This window comes from Taudactylus pleione, unplaced genomic scaffold (assembly GCF_031769625.1).
Source record: "Taudactylus pleione unplaced genomic scaffold, aTauple2 ptg000749l, whole genome shotgun sequence".
Classification (NCBI taxonomy): Eukaryota; Metazoa; Chordata; class Amphibia; order Anura; family Myobatrachidae; genus Taudactylus; species Taudactylus pleione.
This window is the reverse complement of record NW_028285151.1, coordinates 1306033-1327656: the sequence shown is the minus strand read 5'-3', so window position 1 is coordinate 1327656 and position 21624 is coordinate 1306033. Positions and strand designations below refer to the sequence as shown.

At 45.2% G+C, this 21624-nt stretch overlaps 1 protein-coding gene across 4 annotated transcripts in view; it reads left to right on the top strand.

The window, feature by feature from the left end:
• The window catches only part of SSH1 (slingshot protein phosphatase 1), an 80541-nt gene that overhangs the window by 33510 nt on the left and 25407 nt on the right, over positions 1 to 21624 (top strand). For 3 of the 4 annotated variants that reach the window (XM_088457251.1, XM_088457250.1, XM_088457252.1), the window contains 10 exons: positions 1956 to 2059; positions 2511 to 2575; positions 3310 to 3431; positions 4625 to 4693; positions 5379 to 5444; positions 6268 to 6462; positions 16190 to 16283; positions 16387 to 16515; positions 18703 to 18749; positions 19345 to 19491. In XM_088457251.1, the coding sequence (XP_088313377.1) occupies positions 1975 to 2059; positions 2511 to 2575; positions 3310 to 3431; positions 4625 to 4693; positions 5379 to 5444; positions 6268 to 6462; positions 16190 to 16283; positions 16387 to 16515; positions 18703 to 18749; positions 19345 to 19491 (1019 nt within the window). In that variant the 5' untranslated portion in view covers positions 1956 to 1974. Of the gene's footprint in view, positions 1 to 1955; positions 2060 to 2510; positions 2576 to 3309; positions 3432 to 4505; positions 4546 to 4624; positions 4694 to 5378; positions 5445 to 6267; positions 6463 to 16189; positions 16284 to 16386; positions 16516 to 18702; positions 18750 to 19344; positions 19492 to 21624 lie in introns of those variants that run through there. The other variant, XM_088457253.1, reaches the window with a different exon arrangement.

Sequence of the window (21624 nt, the reverse complement as noted above, 5' to 3'; positions counted from 1 at the left end):
AGATAATGAAAATAATTGTTTGCAATGAAATTATTAATTGCCGTGTATTACCTTTTTTATCCACTTCTGTAGCTTTACTGCGTGCAGAGGATTCTCTATTACAATTTATTGTATTCCTTATAGTACTTCCTTATAGTACATGTAGCATTAGTTCTAAAACATGTAGCAGTTGAGACAATGAATGAAATATTGCTACTGAAACCTTACTGTTATCTTCAAAGATGGTTTCACACAGGAAAGTTTAGTTATGGCATCAATAAGCTTTACCAAATCTTCTCTGGAAAACATGCATCTGGTGGTATCCAAATGTGTTTGGGCTCTGGTGCAATAAAATACTTCCAGTAGGTCAGTAGCGATTTATCGACAACAGCAAAGGTGACCTGCTTGACCACAGGCTAATTTGCTACCACACATTTGAAACCTATTCCATGTCTCTTAATGCCAACATCAGTCGTACTTATTTGTTCTTGTTAAACAGGAAGCCGTGTTTCTAATAGCTGTGTAGGGTGCCAACTAACGTGTAACATTATTGTTCATTAATGAAACCATACCCAAGAAAATGACAATGTTTCCTGCAAACTTGCCCAAAAATCCTGCAGCTGCCTTCAAATGGACTGTACATTTGATCTTTAACAACTGATGACTTAGTCTTCCTGCTGATTGGGTTATAGCGATGATGGATATTACCGTCCCATAAGTGACCTAACAACACTGCCGTTTCAGTAAGTTATAGAAAGTGAAGTCATCTTTCCTGTGCGAAGCAATAGATATGTCCAAGAGGAGGATAGTGAGCAATTGTATCAGCATTGAAGGATCGTAATGGAAGAGGTTTTTTTTAAAAACAGCAGCAGAGTCATGTGCCATAATGCTGCTGGGTGTCCGGCAATGATGAAGCACGTCTGCATGGCTGCAAGAGATCTGCTGGAGAATGTCTTTCTTTCCTCTCTCGTGGAAAGAGTCTGACAGCAATCTTTCCCCGGGTACTGCAGAGATGCATGTGACCGTGCTTCACTCTCACTTGAAAATTTTCAATGCAGAATTATTGGAAGCCAGGCTGGAACCAGCGTAGGTGGTTGCATGTGTTACTCCGGGATTTAGACTACTGTAATGCTTAAATCCAAACTTTTAGATGTAGGAGGGAGAAATAAATATTTAACATTCAACTGAAACTCGGGTGATGGTTGGCACAAAAGACTCTTATTGGTTGATTATTATTGATATTGGTTAATGTTTTCAGTATAAAGTACTACATGTATTAAGCATTTGCTCTATCAGTCTCTAAATGTATTATTGTGAAGGTCAGTGATTTATGCCTACACTGTTATTTTTCTCTACAGCTTTATTGGAGCTTATTGGGTCATACGCATTGAAACAATCTATAAACCTGTGTCATGGATCTCCCCAAATCTGTCTCTTTTTCTTCTGTCTCCTTATATCTTCCCCCCCCCCCCAATCTCTTCCCCACCCCCTCTTTCTCTCTCCCACTCCTTCTTTTCTATCTTCCCCATCTCTCTCACATCCCCTCTTATCTCTTTCTCTCTGCTTCAAACTGTGTCTCAATTCCCTTTCTCCTTACCCCTTCTCTCTTCCCCTTCGCCCCGTCTTACTCTCTACCTCCACCCACTATTTCTCTGTCTCCCCTATCTTTATCCACGTGTCTCTCCTCTCTTGCTCTCTATAGTGTTGCTCCACCTGTCTCCATATTTTAGAGCAGTTGTGTAAGGCACTGTGTATGTTATGTGGTACCATATAAATACATAAATCAGAATAAACCACTAGCCTGTAGTTTGCATGTCTCTTGTAAGTGTGTTCTGTATATAAAACACAATATTTACAAATCAACATACTCTCATTTGAAAAAAAGAAAGCGTGTCATTTTGAAGCCGCTACATGCATTGCTATTTTAATATAATGTTATGGTGTTACATATATATATCTTTTTGTTTTCTTTTCAGTTTGAGTGACAGTTTTTTCATGGTGAAGGGAGCTGCCCTCTTCCTGCAGCAGGGGAACAGCTTCCAAGGACCAAGGAGTCTTCTACACTTGCACAAAAATGCTGGTACGGGGTGGCCTTGAGGTCAGCAGCTATTTGAGCGATACAGGATTTGTCTTTGATTACTTGGGGGCAGGTCACATACATGCTTCTCACAATGGCCAGCTGACCATGATATTAGCATGGTCTCCACTGTAACGTACGGCACAGCCGTTCAGTGCAAACAAGGGTCTATGTTTCACACTGCACTTATCAGAAACAAGACTACTTGTGTTATACAGCTTTTATCAGTCTGTTGTATTCTGTGTTTTCAGGACATGCTAACATCATTGGTTTATTTCTCACACGTAATATGGACATTTTTCTGTACATCTACAGACTTTGAAAACGCATTCATGTCCATAGGTTATTTGCCTGAAATGCACTATATTTTGCTTTATCCATTAAAAGAAAAACATGAAAATAGTAAAGGTGTAAACAAACCATAACCCTAACTAACTGTTATTTACCTTTGTAGGAGATCTGCCACAACACCTTCAGGTCATGATCAATCTTCTCCGTTCTGAAGATCGTATTAAACTGGTAAATTTATGCTGCAATAATAATTGTAATTATAATTATACTTATATTGATAATTGATCACTGATACAAAACTAACGAGTCACCTCTGTATTTGATATGTGTACAGTACAGCTTTGCTTGCAGGTGAAGAAGTTACACCTATTAAAAAACTTTATGCTGTTAGTGTCGTCTTTAGGACTGCTGACAGCCTATAAATGTGCATGTAGAATAAAAGCTTAAGCCAGTACATTGGTGTAGTCTACTTCTCTAAATATGTATAACCTACTGTAGATCCGAAGTCTATTTAGAAGTAATGTCTTTTATATGACATACTGATTGGATGGCACCATGATATTTACTATACTAATCTTTGAGATCACTAAACTCTAACTGTAGTATAGATTTATGTATGTATTATGTAGTAAGGACGTATGGAATTTGTAGAGATTCAGTGATGATACTCTTTACATTGTAGCTTCTTGTTACTCAGATGGTAGCATGTGTAATGTGCATCTGCTGAATCGTGTGACTTTTGCCCAGATGCTCCGGGAAATTGCTAGCTAGTATAATGATTTTCTTAATGACCTCTCAGTGTTTTATAATGGCAGTAAGTTAGTGATAAGACCTTTATTGTTGTATTCCTGTAAAGTCAATATTTGGCCTAATGCTGCCACCTTCCAAATACTGAGAATGAGTACTTGCTCTAGATTTAGTTTATTCTTTATATTGTGCCAATGTTTTTGCTTTTTGTTAAGGCTGTCCGTCTGGAGAGCAGCTGGTCAGACCGGGTACGATACATGGTGGTGGTTTACAGTAATGGGCGACAAGACACGGAAGAAAACATACTACTGGGGGTGGACTTCAGCAGTAAAGAAAGGTGAGGTGCTAAGTTTAGTTGAATTCCATATGTACTATAATCACCTGAAAATATAACAAGTTTTCCTGCTCTTTGACAGGATCTGAAATCTTAGGTTTGAAATTGTAATTAGAGATTGGTTGTTAAATTACCTGGTTTGCTCGGTCTCCTTCACTACAAAGTTCCTAGTGAGCTTTGGGCTGCATGGTCATAAACACAAGTCCACTCCCAAAATGGCTGCTTCCTCTGTGTGTGGGCAACATATGCCCTCTAATTATGGAAGCTGAATACAGATGTATCCTTATACATGTGTAGCCTCAATACGCCATATGGAGCGAAGCGCCCGGTGCGAGTGGACATATCTATTGCTTCGCAGTATAACACCACTCTGTGCACTAGAGATGCTGGGCTACGACTTTTACAGCACAGGAATTAGTATTAAACACATGCAATGTCACAGATGAATCACAAAGGAACTCTGCGTGAGAAAAAGCCGCAGCTGCTGCATCTTAGCCCTTCGTTTACAAATTCGGACTCGTTTGCAAACAGATATACAAATGCGCACATGAAATTGGTCCGTGCAATCTAGCAAAGTAGTTTTGTCGCTTGCTCTTGTTTAGTATTTTATTTGTGCGAATCAGCGCGCATTTGTAGTGAAAAAGATGCTCGGTTTGGCCGAGTCGCACGGAACCTGGCACGCCGAGAAAGGCTGTTTTGGAGATAATCACATGAGATGGTAGGAGTTTCTGTATAACACAGGGTATTTATTTTCCCTATTTTATTGTTTGATTTATCTTTTCTGGCTTTCAACTCATTTGACTTTTACAATAGTATTTTTCACCATGAAACAAATACGTCTATATTAAAGTCATTTTGTGTATAACATACTATATATGCTTAATTTTTTGACTTTTGGGGTTGACTATATTTCTCTCATTTTAGTCATAGGACCCCATTTTATTAAGAGGTTAACTTGTAATAAAAGTTTTATGTTTTCCTAAATGGCACTTATTCATATACTAAGTAAAAGAGTGATCACAAAGGAATCACTTGCTGTTATTAGCCTGGGCTAATGATATCCTTTTTATTTGTATAAAGTACCTCTGGAAAAAGATGAAGGCTGACAAAAAAACATGTAAGAGCAGTCTGAAATATATTAATAAATATGAAAACCATTATTTCGCTATGTAACCAATCTATTGTCTGTGTCCTAGTAAGTGCTGCACTATCGGCATGGTTCTGCACTTGTGGAGTGACACCACCATACGTTTGGATGGAGATGGGTGAGTGTTTATTACATTGTTCAACATAACTGTGGTTTGTACAAATGTTAAAGATGACTGGGTTGGAAATGGCCCTGTTACTTAAAAGATGTGCTTTGTCTCCTGATACACACAGATCACACTGTGTGCCCACAATGAGTAATCACACACAGGGCACTTTTTGTTTAGTGCATGTAACATTGAGGGTTTCATGAACCAATTAGTCAGTATATACATACAACGGGGATGTAATTGTATGCTCACTGCTGGAAAGCCACCCTGATACTCTGGAAATGAAAGCATCAAAGGTGTTGGGTATTTTCTCCAACTGTAGCTATTGAATCGCTCCCAGAGGTTTGTAAGAAACATGGATGTGACTAGGTAGGAGCTGCACCCAGGCCACTCAGATGCCATATACATTTACACATCCCATGTGTATGTGATGAATGGCTAATACGGAGTCAGCCTGCCGGATCAGACAGTGTTTTCATGTTGTCAGGTTGCGAAAAGTAGAGTAGAGTAGGCTGGGGAAGTATCTATATAGAAAACAGAGGACATCTCCTTAATATTAAGTTAGCACTGAGCAGTATATTGCAGATTCACAATCTGGATTTTTCTGGAGAGTCATAATCAACAGTCTTGTTTTGGGATCACATCAATGTCTTTCAAAACTCGCATTCTTAATTTTATTTTATTTTTCCCTTAGCGGATTCAGTGTCAACACTGCAGGAAGAACCCTTGTGTTCAAACCAGTGTCGGTGCAGGCCATGTGGTAAGAAATGTTTTCGGAATGACCACTATATAGCGTTATGTTCTAGCTTAATAAAAGCTGTTATGTTTGTTTGCTCACTATGTGCACTGTTCCATTGTTTTTATTTTGTTTTATCAGCATTACAATTCATTGTACAGTGTGACTTATTCCTTAAATGTTTTATAGATCCTATATAGAAAAATAAACTTGAAGTAAAACCTATGTGTGACTAGAGTATTCCTTTAAGTATTATACCATCCAATTAAAAATAGTAGGAGGGCATAGCACCACAATAACCAGTTAAACCATTTGTAGCCCACATACGAGAGTTTGGTATAACGAGGGGTGTTTCTATAATGGGCACCGCACACCCTGCACCTATATTATTAATATTTACCACTCCGCCTCCAGGGTCCCACGTTGGTGTCGGTATCAGCGCTGTCAAAGTCACCTGGAAAATGTCCACCGCAGCCAATTTCTCGGTGTTCTGCGCATGCGCAGTAGGGTAAATACCGGGAAAATGGCCGCAGTGACCTGCGCATGTGCTGTAGACTCTGGACACACTCTTGCTCAGAGTCTACCGGTGTGGAGACTACACACGGGCCCTCTCCTCTCTTGAAACACCCCTGGGTATATCCATGATAATTGAGTACTATTGACCGTTTCCTAAATAGAAAAGGGAGCCAATGATCTGATTGAATCTGATGTGTATAGCATGTAAACAAGAAATGGAATATTAAATATTACTTATGTGTGTGCCTATGACATTGTCACGTTAATTGTATTATTGTGATTGACTGATGTTCATTGAATGTGTTCCTTTTGTGTGACTTACAACTAACAGGTCAGCCCTTCAGATTCTGCACAAGGCCTGTGAGGTTGCCCGACGGTACAACTACTTCCCTGGAGGGCTGGCTCTTGTGTGGGCCACATTCTATGAGAGTTGCATCAGTTCTGACCAGAGTTGTATCAATGAGTGGAACACCATGCAGGACCTGGAGTCCACTCGGCCAGACTCCCCCATCCTCTTCATGGAGAAGTGAGTGTCCCAAAAACTGATTCATTTGTAGGTTTTATTTTTTAATCTGCTCCACTTGGTTGCTCCGTTGAAATTTTTTGGTAACAAATGTCTAACACTAACTACCATTGTACTTCCTTTTTTTTTTTTTTTTTTTTTTTTAATCATTATTATATGTTCTTAATATTGTGCTTACATGTTATATGGAGTTTTACAGCTGATAATCATTTAAAACTGTACCTGCCCCTGTGGAATTTACAATTTATATTTCCCATCATACAGACATACTATGGTTCATTTAATCAGAAGTCTTTGTCTTTGTAGTATGTGAAGCTATTGGATCAACCAGAGGAGTCCACACAAACATATAGAGAACATACAAACTCTCTAGTGAGGGACCTGGGTACAATCAAACCCTATGTAGCCAAAATAACCTCAGCATCACCCAAAAACACCCTTACATTTAACGTGTATGTGGGTCTTTGTGTATGTCTTATTACATATCTATATTTATATGAGCAAATTGCTCCTTAGAGTAAAGCTGGCTACACACTAGACCAACTTACATCCAACCAGCCAACTTGTTGATTGGTTGGAATGAAAATCTGGTAACGTATGGGAGTAAATGATGATCAGCAATTTGCTCCTAAATGCCTGAAAACAGATGAAAATGGTCGTTCAGACAAGTTTGTTAAATGTTTGATCTAAACAATTGTTCAAACAACAGTGTTTGTCCATTTTCCGACATTTGGGAGTAAATTGCTGCTTGTCATTTGCTTTCATACTTCACCAGATTTTCATTCCAACCAATCAACTAGTTGGATGAAAGTTGTTCTAGTGTGTGGCCAGCTTAGGGCTGGGTACACACGTAAAGATTTTCTGTCCAACCATCCAACTAGTTGATTGGTTGGAATGAAAATCTGGTAAGGTATGAAAGCAAATGACAAGCCGCAATTTGCTCCCAAATGCCGGAAAATGGACAAAAACTGTTTGAACAAATTGTTTAGATCACAGGTTCTCAAACTCGGTCCTCAGTACCCCAAACAGTGCAAGTTTTCCAGGTCTCCTCACAGAATCACAAGTGAGATAATTAGCTCCAGCTGTGAATCTTTTAAAATGTGTCAGTGAGTAATGAATACACCTGTGCACCTGCTGGGTCACCTGGAAAACGTGAACCATTTGGGGTCCTGAGGACCGAGTTTGAGAACCACTGGTTTAGATCAAATATTTAACAAACTTGTCTGAACGACCATTTTCATCTGTTTTCTGGCATTTAGGACCAAATTGCTGATCATCAGTTACTCCCATATGTTACCAGATTTTCATTCCAACCAATCAACTAGTTGGATGGTTGGACATAAAATCTTTACGTGTGTACCCAGCCTAAGGCTTTGGAAACTAACTTAACAAGGTGGGACCTGGACTATCCTAATTTAAAAAAATACTATATGGCGACACAGATTACCCAATGTGTTCAGTGGCATGCCCCTAGATCCCTAAACTGTGAGCGTGTTTAGAGTACAATATGTCGTCATCATTTGCGTGTATTTAGCAGCAGAGGTTGAGCAACTTGAAGAGATAAGCCTCCTGACAGGTGCATATGTGCCTGTGTTCTGCAGTGACTAAGAAGCATTTATGAGAACATGTCCTTACTCTATTTAGCATATACATAAAATAATTTGTTTAACCACAGTGACCCATGACTGCTAAAAGAGATACGTGAGGGTCTAGGGAGGAGTCCATGTCACTGACTCAGGAGGAGAAGTTGGCAAAAAGGAGGGCCTCTGCCTTCTTGGCCAGTTTAAGTTTAAAGATAATGTGTGGTTGATCAAGAAGTTTGTCCCAAAACCGACTGATTTTTCTACAATGCCAGAGGTTATGTGATAACGTAGCATCGGGCCTATGGCACTTAAGGCAATACCCCCGACTCAGACTCCACAAAATGCCACCAGTGAGCTGGGGAAATATAAGTTCTGTTGAGTATTCTCAAATGAGTGTTTTGTAAAGCTGCTGACCTAAGTGCTGGTAATATGCTATCAGTATAAGCTACAGTATCGGTAATCTCTGTCAATTCAGATATCTCAGAACATCATGCCACAGAGATATTAGGCCTCACCAGGTGGCCTGATAGGAGCAAATCAGGTTTTTTATTTGTTATGGCTATTTAGCATATACTTACACACCCCATTCCTCCCTTGTTCCTTCATGCTAAGCGTAAGAAATCTCAAGCGCATTTTGAGACTGGAACTTCATATGTGCAGAAGAGCAAGGCTTGTGCTCATATGCAGTACACAAATGTGTATTCTCTAAATGGGCATTTGTTAGTGAAGAGTTGTCATCAGAGTAGGAACGCTCTCTTTCACTCCACTAGTAATATACCATTTCCCCCCTTCCCTAATGAGAATTGTGATCACCTCACCGAACTCTCCCCTCCCAACACTTGCTTGATTTTCACTCACTGTTACCTGCTTGGGCTCTGCACATCCATACAGAGGTGTGTGGTACATATTTTAAGAGATGTGTCATCATCTTCTGTTCCTGTGCTCTCTCTGTCTGCTGAGTATTTTTTTTTTGCCTTGTCAAGGTGCATACACACGGTCAGATTTGTCAGATGAACGATTTGACCAACGATTTGAACTACGAACGATTTTTGCCTGCATTAAAATGAATGGAATCATCCAAGTCTAACTGCAAACACATCAGATGTCAGATATCGTTATCTGACCATCGGGAACGCGCTTCGTTAATCGTCCATCGTTGAAACACGTCAGATATGTCAGATTTTCCTTCAGATATGAACGATGGTTATCGTTCAGATCTGAAGAAAAATCTGACCGTGCATATGCACCATCAACTGATTCCTGGGGGATTGAACAGGTGGATAGATGGGATAATATGATGACTTCTACCTTTACACATACGTAGTCAGACCAGTTGGCGTCCCAAAATATTTTCTGCATGCCCTGCAACCACTGTAGTTCCTCTCTATCATTGCTATGTGTTACATTCAGTAGGTGAATATAGTCCATAAACACTGCGTCACGGCTAGTGAGAACATACCTATTAGTTGGTGCACTAAGGGCAAGTTTAAAGCCTAGTTCCTTTTCTGGGCCTGTTGGGATCCCTGTTAAAATGGTGTATAGAGCTTGGTTCTTGCGTAGGCTACTACAGTGCCTTAGTCAGCTCCCTTATAGTCATACCACTGCACAACTTATGTGAATGATGATCCACGTTCTAGCACCAATGGTTGCCACAGTGTTTATTGCAGCAGTTATCATTGCACGTTTTCTAAATATTTCTACTTCAGGGTCCATAGGGTATCCACAGGATACCTTGGGGTATAGGTGTGACGTCAGTCGCAGGGCACCAAAGAGTTAAGCTTTCAGCCTCCCAGGATGCACTAGGTCCCCCTCCTATACCCCGCCCCCGGGCCAAGGCACCTCAGTTTAGTTTGGTGCCCGGCCGGAGTCGGGTGCACCTGTTGGAGTGGGGGCTAGAAGAGCCCCTGAAGCTTTTTCTTCATGCAGCGGTGGCTGCACATCTGGATGAACAGCATGGACAGTCAGTCCTGACGTCCATGCTGTCTTCCCTACACCCCGCCGGTACCAGAACGCCGGTACTGATCCGGGGATGCTGGTGGGCGTCTGGGGTCACAGCTAGCGGTGACCCCAGATGCTCCGGACCATGGCCGGATTCAAGGGGGACAGAGGTAAGCAGCGGGGTCCCGCGGTGGGTCCCCGCTGATCACATGGTCCTAAGTCCCCAGGCAGGGGGCTCCCTGGGGACTGGCTGCAGCGTGGAGCCAGGCGACCAACCTGCGCTTCCACTACCCCCTGGGACAGCGGACCGCAGCAGAGCGGTAGCGCTGCGGCGTCCCAGGGGTTAAATGCATGCCAGGGGAGTGCGCCTTCCCTGTCTCACAGCCGGCGCCTCCCCCGCTGCACACAGCCCTCTCTGCACTGTGCTGACTGGTCCTGTGTCAGCGCTCCTCCCCCAGGCCAGCTTCTCTCTGCTCCTCGGCGGCCATCTTCTCTGCAACGCATGGTGAACACTGCTGGAAGTCTGGAAGGAAGCATCGTGGTCTGGGTCCCCCCGCATACCTCTCCTCCGCTGTGGCTCAGGTCTGTGTATGCAGCGCTGTGTCCTACCAGGCCCTGTGTCTGTGTAGTTGAGTGATCAGCGCTGTTAGTGCAGGAATTGTTATTTCTCTGCATTGTATGTGACTGTGCTAGCGCTGCCTGTAACTTTTCTTCTCTAAACTGTCAGCTTTATTACTGTCCCTGTTCTTTCTGCTAAAGCCCTTGCGGTGCGGTGCTGCAGGGTGGTCTCTCGCCTATTTAATACTTAATTGGTGAGAGAGGTCACATACGTGGTGCCATCATGTCTGAAAGTGATTTTCCCCTCCGGCTACAGTGTACCACGTGCAAAGTACCGTTAGCGGAGGGGGAGGGTAGCGCGGAGGGCCTTTGCCGGCAGTGTTTGTCCATGGCGCGGCCTATTACGGTTACAGCACCGGTACAGGAGCCGCCCTGGGCTTGTTTCGCTCAGGCGTTAACAGCTTTAGTGGGCCAGTTAGCTCCGCAGCCCGCGTTTACTCCGATGGGTTTGTCCCAGCAGTCTGTGGTGTCGTCACCCATGCAGGGGTTCCCACGACAATTGGTGGTACCCCACAGTCTCCCTATTTCCCCGCTCCCGGGTTCTCAGGAGCCAGCGTGGGTTAACTCCCTGACGAGTTCTGTACAGCACTTGTCGGATGTGTTGCAAGGGGAGTCTGTGATGCGGTCTCATAAAAGGCCGGTGGCGTCTCTGTCCGCTCCTTATGAGGATGACGAAGGGACGTCTGATGATGGGGAGATTCTGGATCCTTACGATCAGGAACCTTTCCATACTAAGGACGCTGATGCTAAGTCCAAAGTATATATTCCTGGACTTATTCGGGCGGTCCGCACAGCCTTGGTGATTGAGGACGAAGTTCCCCCAGCGGCTAAATCTAAGTATGCCTTTTTCAAAGATGTGAAGGGCGATGCCACAGTCTTTCCTCTTTCGGGTCAGTTGGTGGACCATTTAGAGGAGGCGTGGAAACAACCTGGCAAAAGATACCAGCCGCAGAGACGCCTGGGGGTGGCTTATCCGTTCGCGGATAATTATTTTGCTAAGTGTGAATCCCCTCCACAGGTGGATTCTCACGTGACCCGTCTTGTCCGTAGAGCCACATTGCCGATGCCATCCATGTCCTCCCTTAAGGATGCTACGGACCGCAAGGTAGAAATCTGCCTGAAGTCCGCTTATTCCCTTGCAGGGGGGGCAGCACGGCCGGCTATGGCCATTTGCTGGGTTGCCAGAGCGATGGAGCGCTGGGCGGATTCATTAGAGGCTTCTTTTGAATCCGACTGTCCGGCCGAACAGGCGGAGTTGATTGGCAATCTCCGTGATTCGGCCACCTACATCAACGAGGCGGCTCTAGACATTAGTACTCTGGTGTCTAGAATTTCTTCAGCAGCGGTAGCTGCTCGTCGCACCTTGTGGCTGCGATCCTGGAAGGCGGACGCAGATCCAAGAAAGGTCTGGAAGCGTTGCCGTTTACCGGAGAAGTTCTCTTCGGTCCGGATCTGGATAAGATTGTGGCCACGCTGGCGGCAGCCAAATCTGCTTGTCTCCCGTCGGCCGCTGCTCCTTCTGGTTCTGGACCATCGTCCTTTCGGTCATCTAGGGCCCAGGGCAGGCCCAAACCACAGTCGTTTCCTCGACAGGCTGGCCCTAAGAAATCGGTCAAGCCCCGGAAACAGGCATGGAGTACCAGACGTCCGGCCCCCAAGCCAGATGACAAGCCTGCGGCCTGACGGTCCGGGTCTCCCCTTGGGGGATCCCAGGGTGGGAGGCCGCCTGCTGCAGTTCTCCCGGTGTTGGTCGTTCACTACGACAGACACTTGGGTTCTGGAGGTGGTCTCTCACGGGTACGCCCTCTCCTTCCGGCACAGACCCCCGGCTCGATTCTTCACCACGGGTCTACCATCAGACCGGAACAAGGCTACGGAGCTGCGGAAGGTATTGCACACTATGCTCCAGGCTGGAGTTATAGTGCCTGTTCCATTCTCCCAGAGGGGCCAGGGTTTCTATTCAAATCTATTTTTGGTACAGAAACCCAATGGGTCATATCGTCCGATTCTCAACCTCAAAGCACTCAACAAGTCTTTGCGGGTCCCGAAGTTTCGGATGGAGACCCTACGGTCCATCATTCTGGCGCTGGAACCTGGGGACTACATGGTGTCATTGGACATACAGGACGCTATGGCGGTCATGGCGGCTTCTCTGCGGCTGCAAGGAGTCCGCATGTTGCCGTACTTGGACGACCTGTTATTGGTGGCAAGATCTCCAGAGCTCCTGTTACACCACTTGGACCTGACCATTGCACTGCTGCAACGGCACGGCTGGCTAATCAACTGGCAGAAGTCCACTCTAATCCCGTCTCGGAGGATTCTGCATCTTGGAGCCTTATTGGACTCGGGACAGCAAAGGATCTTCGTGACGGAGGACAGGATCTCTGCTTTACAGTCAAGGGTGCGCAGTTGTCTGCACAGCCGCCGGGTGTCCTTACACTCGGCGATGAGGTTACTGGGCTCCATGGTGTCGGTGTTCGACATGGTGGAATACGCCCAGTTTCACTCCAGACCTCTGCAGCACCTGATCCTGTCCAAGTGGAACGGGCTGCCTCAGTCTCTGAAGTTCCAGACGATTGTGCTCACCCCGGAGGTTCGCCTGTCCCTTGCGTGGTGGTTAAAGACGACCCACCTCAACAAGGGACGTCCGTTCTGGGTTCCAAATTGGGTCCTGTTGACAACGGACGCCAGTCTTCGGGGCTGGGGAGCAGTTTCGGGTCCACACTTGTTCCAGGGCAGGTGGACACCGACAGAAGCGGAGCTTCCAATAAATATCTTGGAACTCCGTGCGGTCTTCAATGCTCTCCTGCAGGCACAGCGGTTTCTCCAGGGTCACCCGGTGCAGGTCCAGTCGGACAATGCTACCACCGTGGCCTACATAAACAGGCAAGGAGGAACTCGCAGTCAGGCGGCTCTCGTAGAGGTCTCTCGGATCCTGGTTTGGGCGGAGCGCAATCTTCCGGCCATATCAGCGGTCTTCATCCCGGGAGTGCTAAATTGGGAGGCGGACTTTCTAAGTCGCCAGGACGTTCATCCAGGGGAATGGTCCCTGCACCCGGACGTTTTTCAACTACTGGTGGACAGGTGGGGTCTTCCAGAAATCGACCTCATGGCGTCCCGGCACAACAACAAGTTGCCGGTGTACGGGTCTCGCACAAGAGACGAAGGGGCGTCTCTGGTGGATGCTCTGTCCGTCCGGTGGACGTTCAGGTTCGCATACCTGTTCCCTCCGGTCTCCCTTCTTCCACGGGTAATCCGGAAATTCAAACAGGAAGGAGGGACGCTCCTGTTGATAGCTCCCGCGTGGCCCAGACGGCACTGGTTCTCAGACCTTCAGGGTCTGTCCGTGGACAGTCCTCTGCGGTTGCCGCTACGACCGGACCTTCTGTCTCAGGGTCCTTGTCTTCACCCGGACCTGACTCGGCTGTCTTTGGCGGCGTGGCTGTTGAGACGGCCATGCTGAGGTCCTGGGGGTTTTCCAGCTCTGTGGTGCGTACCATGTTACGAGCTCGGAAACCGTCTTCCGCGAGGATATACCATCGCGTGTGGCATACGTTCTTCCTGTGGTGTCGACCGAGAGGTTATGCACCGCGGGAGTTTCGTCTGTCTCGGATTCTCGCCTTCCTGCAAGCGGGACTAGATCATGGGCTTCGCCTTGCTTCTTTGAAGGTACAGGTTTCGGCCCTATCTGTCTGGTTTCACCGTAGGATTGCTACAATCCCGGATGTGCGCACCTTTATGCAAGGTGTTCTCCGTATTCAGCCGCCCTTTGTTCCACCTGTGGCGCCTTGGGATTTGGCTGTGGTCCTGAGGGCTCTCCAAGGACCGCCGTTTGAACCACTGGGCTCAGTGGATATTAAATGGCTAACAGCTAAGACTGTTTTCCTTCTGGCCGTTGCTTCAGCCAGACGTGTTTCTGAGTTAGGGGCTCTTTCTTGTAGACCCCCTTTCTTGGTTTTTCATGGGAACAGGGCAGTGCTCCGCACTCGGCCCGAGTTTCTTCCCAAAGTTGTTTCCCAGTTTCATGTTAACGAGGAAATAGTTGTTCCGGCCTTTAACTCACCGGGTCTTTCCGTGGGTGAGGCCTCTTTGGATGTTGTGCGGGCCTTAAGGACTTATGTTGACCGCACTTCTTTGTTTAGGAAGTCGGACGCTTTGTTGTCCTCTATGGCTTCTGTAAAAAGGGTTGGCCTGCTTCAAAGCAAACTTTGGCAGCCTGGATCCGTATGGCTATTTCTGAAGCTTATCTTCATGAAGGCCTACCGGTCCCTCCTTCTCTGAAGGCTCATTCCACTAGGTCTGTGGGTCCTTCGTGGGCAGCTCGACGTGGTGCCTCGGCAGTTCAGATCTGCAAGGCTGCTACGTGGTCTTCTGTCCATATCTTCGTGAGGTATTACAGGTTTGACACCTTCGCCTCTCAGGATGCTTCCTTCGGGCGGCGGATTCTCCTTTCTGCACAGGAGCGTCCCCACCCTTAAAGGATACTGCTTTGGGACATCCCCAAGGTATCCTGTGGATACCCTATGGACCCTGAAGTAGAAAATATGAGATATGGTAAGAACTTACCCTTGTTATCTCTATTTCTACGAAGTCCATAGGGTTCCACAGGACTCCCGCCCTGTCGCACCTGTGCTGCAGATGGGCTTTGCTCTGGTCACCGGTTTTCCGTCTCCCTCTGGTGAGAATGTGATTCTTGTATGTGTCCAGATCTTTGTTCTCTCTCTTCCTTCTCCTCCTCCGGCCTATGGCTTGGTAACTAACTGAGGTGCCTTGGCCCGGGGGCGGGGTATAGGAGGGGGACCTAGTGCATCCTGGGAGGCTGAAAGCTTAACTCTTTGGTGCCCTGCGACTGACGTCACACCTATACCCCAAGGTATCCTGTGGAACCCTATGGACTTCGTAGAAATAGAGATAACAAGGGTAAGTTCTTACCATATCTCATATTTTTCCTATTTTTAGTTCTCTAAGTATTTCATTACTTACCAATACACAGGGAATAAAAGCTAAAGGAACATTACAATCATTGAGCACTCATCAGTCATTACCCATGTCTATGTGGGTACATTTGTTAGCTTTATGGGGGTGATCCACAAGATAGGTCAAAAGAAGAATTCCATTTTGGTACACTCTTAAATAAAGAGTTTTAAAATGTCACTTTTAATCACTCAATAATTTCTAGCTACACTACAAAATCATATACACAAACAGTATATAGATATAAAACAAGTGTTAAATATAAGATTCATTATAAAAAAATTAGATCATGTTAGACTCCTAGTAAGGTAAAAATATAATTAATATATATATATATATATATATATATAATATATATATAATGTGCATACCCTGTCAGAAAAATAAGTGTTACAAATAATAACAGTATAAAAGTTATTAAATACATTCATAGGGAAGCTGCTGAAAATAATCCCATTTCTCAATCAGGTAAGCATATATAAAAAATTGTGTAGCTGTGTTGGAAGATAATTTTGCCAAAAACAAAAAACACACGAAATATGCTCTCCAGCTGTGTTTATTAGATAATACAGCAATAAAAGTTTGTTCTTGTTGACCAGACATTTTTCTGTGTGCAGACCAAGTGAAGGTGAGAGGACTGAATGGGTCATCAAAGCAAAACTAAGGAGCATCATGATGAGCAAGGACTTGGAGAATGTAACATGCAAAGAGGTGAGTATGTACTAAAGAGAGCTGTTTCCTAGCAGTTCTGCATGCCAGTGATTCGTTCCTCTACATCTGTGATATGTTTTCTGAGCCCGATGTCTGTATGTAGATCCGCAATGAACTGGAGAAGAAGCTTAGCTGCAACTTGAAAGAATACAAGGAATACATAGACAATGAAATGATACTGATTCTTGGGCAGATGGATAAAGCTTCTCTCATCTTTGATTACCTTTACTTGGTATGTAACGCAAGTAATATGATTACATTAATGCTTATTTTGAACAGGGTCAGTTTCTAAATGCATCATAGTATTTTCCATGTGTGTCTTTTAAATGTACTGCATGGGCTGTCTCCACAGGATCACAGTTTTGTCCTTAATTATCCCCAGCTCATGTTTAACATGTGAACATGTGAAGCTCACTCAGCAAGGCCTATGGCAGTGCTTGAGGCATTCTAGCTTACGTTGAGGTACACAATTGAATTTCATCATTAGGAATCTTAACAAGATTTTTCTAGCAATGTCTGGAAGAGCAGACACTTCAGCTTTCACTTCAGGTCATTCACAAGCTGCAAAAGTGCAGCACAAATGTTTTTGTTTTTTTTATGTGATGTCACGTTAACATTGTGTCTAGTCATTTTGGAACTGAATTACGGACCAGCCCATCTTCATGATTCCAACAGCTTTCTTTGCTTGTTCTTATGTTTTGGCACATAAATTGGTCAGAATTTACATATAGGACAGCTTAAATCATGATGGGAGGCTGGCACTTTATTCACTTATATTGTTCTAGAGGGTAGCCTGGTGCAGCACACTATGCACCCTACATAAATGTACTTAAGGAGTGCTGACTGAGTTATGCTCAGTTTTACAGCAAAGTTCATGCTTTTGCTGGCAGGATGCAAAGGGCAGCTTAGGTACACAGGCACGCCCTCTGTTTTCACCGAAATGCAGAAATGAGGTTCACGTTTGCGGCATGGAAATATTTAAAGAAAGGGATGCAGAAGAGAGTATTTCCAAGTGGTTCTATGCTTTACTGGAAGGTGCACGTTGTTTTGCTCCACGCAGGAGGACTTCACTTGCCACCTCTGAAGTTCTGGATATCTAGTCTCAGCCATGAATGTATAACGATATGTGTTTTGCACCATCCAGTTGCATGTTTGTGGTAAAGTGCACTTTAACCAGTGTAACAAATAGCTTCAAATACAGTCCTTGCACTCTCAGGATTAAATGACGGAATAAATCGGGCTAATCCAAGCAGTATTTTAGGTGAAAAGTAAAACATGTTTAGCATGGCATCAATGTTTCAGCTTCTAAATGAAGCCTTTTAGAGATCGTCATTTTATTTATCATTTGTATTTCCTTTATTGCACATGGTGACAAGGGATAATTGGAGTAGGGCGATAGGAAGCTCTGCTTTCACAGTTTATGCTTTCAGCAGTGTTTCAGTAGCACAGTGATGCATTGGTCATGATTGTGTTACTTATTACCTGATATTCTCCCAGCAGGGATGCTGTAGTCTCCCAATAACACATCACCAGATGTAAAAGTCTCAGGGCCTGATTCAGAGCCGGACGCTCTGACCAGAGCGCTCGCTCTGAATCAGGGCCCTCCTACCTAAACTTGGAGCGGCCTCTTGGACGCTCGCATAGCTGTGGGTTACCACCCACAGCTTATGCGAGCGTCCATGATGATGGTCGCGATGGTCAAGAACATCGCGACCATCGGGCTTGCGACGAGACCCTGCGTTAGGGTCTCGGTGACCGCAAGCCCTGGAGTGATTTTGGCTCTCAGAGCCAAAATCACTCCCACTGACATCACTAGTGATGTCAGTGGGGCCGGACCCAGACGGTAGGCGTTTCTATGGGAACGCCTCCATCTGGCAGCCACGCCCCCGGCATGCCCGCCAAAGGGGGCGTGCTGTCAATCAACATCGACAGCACGTCCCCTTTGGTGCGAGACCTAGGCGTTCCCATGGGTCTCGCGCATGCGCATGACGGAGCACCCTCCGTCATGCGCAGTAGGGCACCATCGACCCGCTTGCGAGCACTCAGCGCTCGCGAGCAGGTCTGAATCAGGCCCTCAGTACTTTATTTGTGCATTCATATCTGGTATTAATGGGGTTGGATTTCCTGCTTACTTAGTAGGGGTCTGTGTGGACAAAAACCTATTCGGATCTGGTGTGATGAAGCTAATGAATCCTAGGGGAGAGCCTCGCACCTTACACATATCTGGGGGAGTGAAGAAAGTCAAAGGCGGACTTTCCCCTTTAGTTAAAAATAGAAAGCGACAGAGAAGGGAAAAATAAAAAGTAAATGCATTTGGCAAATAAGTGGTGAATAGTTAAAGTGACCTCTTAAGGGGCGGAACCTCACAGCCTGGGCTGCATTGATTTTACTGTATTGATTTGTGCCATGTGTATTGCAGGGCTCTGAGTGGAATGCTTCAAATCTGGAGGAGCTGCACAACGCAGGGTGAGTAGAAGGTGAAAATGTTATCTTCATAATACTATGAATCGTGTGTTCTCTGTATCGGCAGAAAAGTAATTGCTTTTGTAGCCTAGACCAGATCTATACAATTATAAATGTTACCATGATATCAAAGGGCTTATTTAAAAATGCAATGCAAAAAGTAATTGTGTGCTACAATCCATCGCTGGCAATCAATAGCAAAACCTGTCTGCTAATAGCAGACTTATTGAGTCAGACTAAAGAGCAAACATCTGGTTGGCTTCTGTGGGTTACAGAACATTTATTATTTTATTATTTATTAACAGTTTCTTATATAGCGCAGCATATTCCGTTGCGCTTTACAATTGGAAACATTGATAGAACAAAACAGGGTAATAACAGACAGACATAGAGGTAAGAGGGCCCTGCTTGCAAGCTTACAATGTTAAACTTGTATTATTAAATAATCTATCAACTGTACAACATCAATGATAGAGTGTTACTCCGTACAATTGTTCTGTGTAGCCAAAGAGTTCTCAGAATGTGTACGAGTTTATATTGTTATTTCTATTCATATTGATGATATTCTTAACATAACAAAATAACATTTTCTTTTCAGAATTGGCTACATACTGAATGTGACCAGGGAAATAGACAACTTTTTTCCAGGCCTTTTTGCCTACCATAATATCCGTGTATACGATGAGGAGACCACTGACCTGCTCTCTCACTGGAATGAGGCCTATAACTTCATTAACAAAGCAAAGTTGGTATTGATGATTGTAGCTGTAGTGATATCACATGTAATGACACAATGGAACATACTGAACTCCTATAATTACATTGTATTATTTACTACATTAACCACTTGCCTGGCATGGTGGTAATTTTCTGACCACACCAGGCAGTTCTTTATCTCCTCTGGTCGTAAAATTTCGACCCATCAGATAAACATGAAGGCGGCTGCAGGAAGAGAATGTTCCCGCAGCTGCTGCTCTCAGAGGGACCTGTCAGCACCCTCTCCCCCTCTGTCTGCTGTGCTGCCGATCACTGCTGATTGTTCATCAAAGCAGGACCCCCCACCCAGCGGCTGCAAAAAATGTGAAAAGTAAATTAACCTCCCCCTCACGCCCCTGACATACCTGCTGCCTGGATCCGGTCTCAAATGTTTTAAACCCCGATTATTATTTTTTTACAAATCTTAAAAAAAATTAATTTATGAAACCAGTTTGGATAAGTTAAAATGGATGTTCTTCACCTAATTCACAAAAAAAGTAGTCAGTTAAGTGGTTAAAAAAAGATTTGCCAAGATATGTCCTTTATTCTCTATGATTAGATACAGCCTCTAAGGGGGCGATTCAATTCTTGGCTATGGGTGCAAGTTGCCAGCATTCTGACAAACTCACAGCCAACATATTTTCTTTCACCACCCATAGATGTGTCCCTAAAATCTGCTATATTATTGTATCATAATTCTTGCTAATGTGTGCATTCAAATTGAATCGCCCCCATAGTATGGTATCTGGGAACAATGAGAAGTTGGAATACTCATTTGGGAATTATTTATTATGATTTATTACCAGTTATTTATATAGCGCACACATTCTGCAGCACTTTACAGAGATTATTTGGGCATTCACATCAGTCCCTGCTCCAGTGGAGCATACACTCTATGGGCCTGATTCAGACCCGGTCGCAAGTGCAGTGCGCTCGCAACCGGGTCGATGGTGGCCCAGAGCGTAGGCGCACGATGGAGCCGGTTCCGTCGTGCGCGAGACCCGGATAGCGACGGGCAATCCGTCGCTCTGGGTCTCGCACCAAAGGGGGCGTGCTTTCCATGTTGAGTGACAGCACGCCCCCTTTGGTGGGCGGGTCGGGGGGGTGGCTGCCCAGACGGAGGCGTTCCCATGAGAACGCCTACCGTTTGGGGGCGGCCCCACTGACATTACAAGTGATGTCAGTGGGAGAGCTTTCGGTTCTGTTTGAGCCGAAAGCTCTCTGGGGCTTGCGGCCACGAGACCGTACCACAAGGGTCTCGTCGCAAGCCCGATGGTCGCGATGGTCTTGACCATCGCGACCATCATCCTGGCAGCTCGCATTAGCTGTGGGTGGCAACCCACAGAATGCGAGCGGCCAGGAGGCCGCTCCATAAAAAAAAAAAAAAGACGCCCTGATTCAGAGCGAGCGCTCTGTCAGAGCGTCCGGCTCTGAATCAGGGCCTATGTTTCTTACCACATGTACACAGACATACACACTACGGTTAATTTTTTTGCTGGGAGCCAGTGAACCTACCTTTTTATATTTTTGGAATGTGGGAGGAAACCGGAGTACCCAGAGGAAACCCACGCAAGCACAGGGAGAATACACAAACTCCACACAGTTAGGGCTGTAGTGGGAATTGAACCCATGCCCTCAGTGCTGTGAGGCAGTAATGCTAACCATTACACCGTCTGTGCTGCCCTAAAAGTGTATTTGAGGTATAATCTCCAAAAACACTAGTTTTCAGGGGTTTATCTGAAATACTAAGTATCCCCCGTATGTATTAAGGAAAGACCGCAGCAGGTATCTCCGATACCTGCTGTGATCCCTCCATTTACCGCTGGCAGCCGCATCTCCCATAGGTTTCTATGAGGGATGCTGACAAATTTACCACTATCCGGAATGCAATGTATTCCGGATATTGACCCCAGCAGCTAACGCCATCTGAAGATGTTAGCCGCTGTAGCCTATGTGCTACACCGCGCACTATTAGCCGGCGGAGGGATCCGCCGGAACCATCGCCAGCTATGGCGGATGTACATGTACAGGCCATGGGGACTGGGCATGCGCAGCAGCCGGCAGCTTTCCGAAGACATTGCAGGGACGGGCTCCTTTCGGAGCCTGTGTCCCTGCATGTCCC